Source organism: Pinus tabuliformis, chromosome 4_1 (genome assembly GCF_031772625.1).
Source record: "Pinus tabuliformis cultivar Carrire ecotype Pingquan chromosome 4_1, CPIR1, whole genome shotgun sequence".
In the NCBI taxonomy this organism is placed as follows: Eukaryota; Viridiplantae; Streptophyta; class Pinopsida; order Pinales; family Pinaceae; genus Pinus; species Pinus tabuliformis.
In genome coordinates, this window is record NC_142303.1 from 847,694,914 (window position 1) to 847,700,357 (window position 5,444).

Sequence of the window (5,444 nt, forward strand, 5' to 3'; positions counted from 1 at the left end):
GTCATCTTTTCCATCTTTTTCAATTGGTGTTCTTGTTCTCTATCTGAATCTCCAGTTTTTTGCAAGTGCAACACTTGTAGTGCATTTGTTTATACTGCAATGTTGCACCCCTCGTCAAAGAAAATTACAAATTCATGTTGCAAACAAGATTTCCTAGAGATATGTACCATGCAAATTGAATATCTCAATGAGATTCACCACAAAGTTAAGATCTGAAATGACATGGTTTCATATTCAATATCTCAATGAGATTCACCAAAAATTAAGATCTGAAATGACGTGGTTTCAAAATATGAATATGTAGTCCTTTTCCCTTAATGTTCTTTGGGATTTCCAACGAGGCCTTGGTTTACTACTGAGGTCGACGAAGTATTAAGCCATTCATCAAAGTTCTATTCTTGTTGTGCTCTTCCTCACCCAAATGGAATGAATTTCAAAGGGATGAGGTCGAGCGCATGTCACCTGCAATGTTGGCAGAGTAGTTGCCCCTCAAACCCAATACCTAAGCCAAAGGAAATCCACTCTATGTGGTTTATCCCCTTGGGCTGTGTTCCTAAAATATTTTTCCTCAAACCATTTAAAAAAATGTTGGATGAGCATATGGATTAGGGTTTGGTGGATTTTCAATTGGTGTTCATATCTATGTAAATATGCAATTATTGCTAGTCCTTTGACCTCTAAAGCACCTTGTTTTATGATTTTAAAGTTAATATCTCTTCAATTTTTTGTTTCTATATTCTTTGTTTGGTCCTTCTCTCTTAAAATTTCAAATTCCCTCTTTGGTATCGATTTTAGGCAAATCTGCATTTTTTATAATTGCTTTAACTTTTGGGAGAGGTCTTGGGATTTGTTTTTAACATCTTCATTTGCTTTCTACTTTTATCTCAATATGTGAATTGTGTTTTCCTCTATCGTTTTTTATTTATGGATTTGGATGTGGTAGCTATGCTCAAGCTGAATTTGATAAGAAGGAAGTATTTCTTCACATTCGTTTGATAGAGCAACCAACAGAAGACCATCTTGCAGTTATAATATAGGAAGTGGGTAGTACTAAAGAGCAACCTACTGATGCATGTGAATCCTCGAAGTCTAACTCTGCATTTTTTGATGATGATCTTTGCCTCTTCAAGATCACATTTGCTTGTAATCCCATTATTTCCTGGCCTATTGTGAACTATGCACTTGAAAATGTTGGAAACTACTTCAAAGAAAGACAACTCTTTGAGAAAACAAAACTTCACATTAGGGATCATAATCATTCATTGCAGTCACGGTAAGTGTTCCAAAATAAATATTGAAAGAGCCCTTAAATCAACAATTACAAAACCTAAAATAATGAAGCTCACATTTGGGTTATGTGGGTGTGAAGAGTGAGATTCTCTTCGGTTAAGCTTCAACGAGTGTAGCAGTTGATGATGGAAGCACACAAAAATAGGGAGGGGAAACAACAGACGATTCACCCTTAAAGGAATTTGAGTTTATCTAGGACTTACCAAATCAGCGATCCCTTCACAGGTTACCTAAAATGCCTCATCTAGGTTCTTATGTCCAAGTTGAAGTAGATGAATGGCAGAAAATTTCTTCTGGAAAATAAGACCTAGATAAATGGATTTCCTTTGAAGAGGTCGAATTCTTGGAGAAAATAACTTCAACACTATTCAAGGGTACATACAAAGGTAAAAAGGTTGCTCTGAGAAAATTGAGAGGGTGTGAGAAAAGTAGCTCCTACGAGGTAGAGTTCAGAAGAGATATCTTGGAGCTCCTGAATCTGCGATTTTGTTGGTGATTTGACCTCTAAAGCACCTTGTTTTATCATTTTAAAGTTAATTTCTGACTCTTCGAATTTTTGTTTGTATATTCTTTGTTTGGTCCTTCTCTCTTAAAATTTCAAATGCCCTCTTTGGTATCGATTTTAGAAAAATCTACAATTTTGATAATTTTTTTAACTTTTGGGAGAGGGCTTGGGCTTTGTTTTTTAACATCTACATTTTCTTTCTACTTTTATCTCAATATCTGTATTGTGTTTTCCTTACTATCTAAAGGAAGTATTTCTTCACATTCGTTTGATAGAGCAAGCAACAAAAGACCATCCTCAAGTTATAATATAGGAAGTGAGCAGTACTAAATATACACCTACTGATCCATGTGAATCCTTGAAGTCAAACTTTGCATTCTCTGATGATGAGCTTTGCCTCATGAAGATCACTTTTTCTTGTAATTCCATTATTTCCTAGCCTGCTGTGAACTATGCACTTGAAAATGTTGGCATTTCCTTCAAGGAAATACAACTATTTGAAAAAAAAAACTTGACATCGGAGATCATAAACATTCATTACAGTCACGATAAGTGCTCCAAAACAAATATTGAAAGTGCCCTTAAATCAACAGTTAAGAAACTTAAAATATTGAAGCTCAAATTTGGGCTATGTGGGTGTGTCGAGTGAGATTCCCTTGGTTCGGCTTCAACAAGTGTAACAATTGATGATGGAAGCACACAAAAATAGGGAGGGGAAACAAAAAAGGATTCACCCTAAAGGGAATTTGAATTTAGCTAGGACTGCCCAGATTAGCAACCCCCTCACAGGTTACCTAAAATGCCTCATATGGGTTATTCTGTCCAAGTTGAAGTAGATGAATGGAAAAAAAAAAGTTCTAGCAAAGAAGAGCTAGATAAATGGCTTGCCAGCCTTGAAGAGGTCGAATTGTTGGAGCAAATAACTTCAACACTATTCAAGGGTACATACAAAGGTAAAAAGGTTTCTCTGATAAAACTGAGAGGGTGTGAGAAAAGTAGCTCTTACGAGGTAGAGTTCAAGAGAGATATTGTGGAGCTCATGAATCTGCAATTTTGCTGGTGTTTTGACCTCTAAAGCACCTTGTTTTATGATTTTAAAGTTAATATCTGACTCTTCAATTTTTTGTTTGTATATTCTTTGTTTGGTCCTTCTCTCTTAAAATTTCAAATGCCCTCTTTGGTATCACTTTTAGGCAAATCTGCAATTTTTATAATTGTTTTAACTTTTGGGAGAGGTCTTGGGCTTGTTTTTTAACATCTACATTTTATTTCTACTTTTATCTCAATATATGAATTGTGTTTTCCTTACTATCGTTTTGTATTTCTGGATTTGGATGTGGTAGCTATGCTCAAGCTGAATTTGATATGAAGTATTTCTTCACATTCGTTTGATAGAGCAAGCAACAGAAGACCATCCTGAAGTTATAATACAGGAAGTGGGCAGTACTAAATATCCACCTACTGATGCATGTGAATCCCCGAAGTCTAACTCTGCATTCTCTGATGATGAGCTTTGCCTCTTGAAGATCACATTTTCTTGTAATTCCATTATTTCCTGGCCTGCTGTGAACTGTGCACTTGAAAATGTTGGCATCTCCTTCAAGGAAATACAACTCTTTGAGAAAAAAAACTTCACATTGGAGATCATAACCATTCATTGCAGTCACGATAAGTGCTCCAAAACAAATATTGAAAGTGCCCTTAAATCAACAGTTAAGAAACCTAAAATAATGAAGCTCACATTTGGGCTATGTGGGTGTGAAGAGTGAGATTCTCTTGGTCAGGCTTCAACAAGTGCAGTAGTTGATGATGGAAGCACACGAAAATAGGGAGGGGAAACAACAAAGGATTCACCCTCAAAGGAATTTGAGTTTAGCTAGGACTGCCCAGATCAGCGACCCCCTCACAGGTTACCTAAAATGCCTCATCTGGGTTCTTTTGTCCAAGTTGAAGTAGATGAATGGCAGAAAATTTATTCTGGCAAAGAAGAGCTAGATAAATGGCTTGCCAACCTTGAAGAGGTCGAATTCTTGGAGAAAATAACTTCAACACTATTCAAGGGTACATACAAAGGTAAAAAGGTTGCTCTGAGAAAATTGAGAGGGTGTGAGAAAAGTAGCTCTTACGAGGTAGAGTTCAGAAGAGATATCTTGGAGCTCATGACTTGTGGGCATAGAAACATTCTCCCCTTCTATGGAATTTGTGTAGATGACACACATGGAATGTGCACTATTACAAAATTCATGGAAGGGGGTTCTCTTCGTGAACTGATTCAAAGGAGCAAGAAGCTTCCACTAAGAGATGTGCCTCGCATTGCCATTGATATAGCTGAAGGGATTTTCTTCTTGATTGACTATGGGATTGTGCACAGAGATTTGAATACAATGAGTATATTGCTTGATAAGCAAGGAAACGCAGCTATTGCAGATATTGGACTGGTTCACCCTTGTCAGATCTTGGGAGAGGTTCTTGAATATGAGACAGGTGGATACAAATGGCTTGCACCTAAGGTTTGTCAATCCATCCTTTGATATTTATTCAAGATCGGCTATCTGATTGTTTTCTGCTCTTCAAATTTTTCATTTTTTGTCTCTAGGTAGTTTTTATTGAAATATTTGTAAATATTTACAATGATTGGGGGTTTTCTTAGTGCATTATATTAGATATCATTTTTTGGGATTCAACTACGTTAAGTAAGTCATTCATCTATGGCCATTTCCATGAAGGGTAGTCATAACTGACTAATTTCTCATGATTTTTGAATAGTCCACTTAGCACTCATTGCATCATTTTTTGGGATTCAATTGCATTAAGTCATTCATCTATGGCCATTTCCATGAGGGCTAGTCATAACTAACTAATTTCTCATGATTTTTCAATAGTCTGCTTAGCACTCATTGCATCAAGTGATGCTCACAGGGGTGAAGAAGTGGGATTGAAACTAGTGAAATAAATCACGTAGCATCAATCATCACTTCCAGGGCTTGCACCCGGTAACTAGGACTTCCCGGAAGGTCACCCATCCCAGATCGCCTCTGGCTCAAGCGTGCTTAACTATGGAATTTTCTCCACAATCAAGCCCACTTAGCTTGCTACCCCATTTGAAAAAACTTAGCAAGTAGTGTTCCTCATGAACCATTCAAGTAGAGTTCCCTTCACCCTTCTGAATTAAGTATTGGGGGTTTTCGTAGTGCATTATATTGGATATCATTTTTTGGGATTCAACTGCGTTAAGTAAGTCATTCATCTATGACAATTTACGTGAGAGGTAGTCGTAACTGACTAATTTCTCGTGATTTTTGAATAGTCCACTTAGCACTCATTGCATCAGGTGATGCTCACAGGGGTGAAGAAGTGGGATTGAAACTAGTGAAATAAATCACATAGCAAACTTGAGCTAGAGGCGATCTGGGATGGGTGACCTCCTGGGAAGTCCTGGTTACCGGGTGCAAGCCTCGAAAGTGATGCTTGACATTATGTGATTTATTTCACTAGTTTCAATCCCACTTCTTCACCCCTGTGAGCATCACTGATGCAATGAGTGCTAAGTGGACTATTCAAAAATCATGAGAAATTAGTCAGTTACGACTACCTCTCATGGAAATGGTCATAGATGAATGACTTACTTAACGCAGTTGAATCCCAAAAA

The 5,444-nt window shown here is 37.1% G+C and overlaps 1 protein-coding gene across 1 annotated transcript; it reads left to right on the forward strand.

Annotated features, from left to right (window-relative positions):
• Window positions 1-3,714: 3,714 nt before the first annotated feature.
• LOC149178876 (serine/threonine-protein kinase STY46-like) lies at window positions 3,715-4,326 on the forward strand. Its single transcript, XM_089422267.1, has one exon. It carries the CDS (start codon window positions 3,715-3,717, stop codon window positions 4,324-4,326), a length of 612 nt encoding a protein of 203 aa, XP_089278393.1.
• The last annotated feature ends 1,118 nt before the right edge of the window (window positions 4,327-5,444 follow it).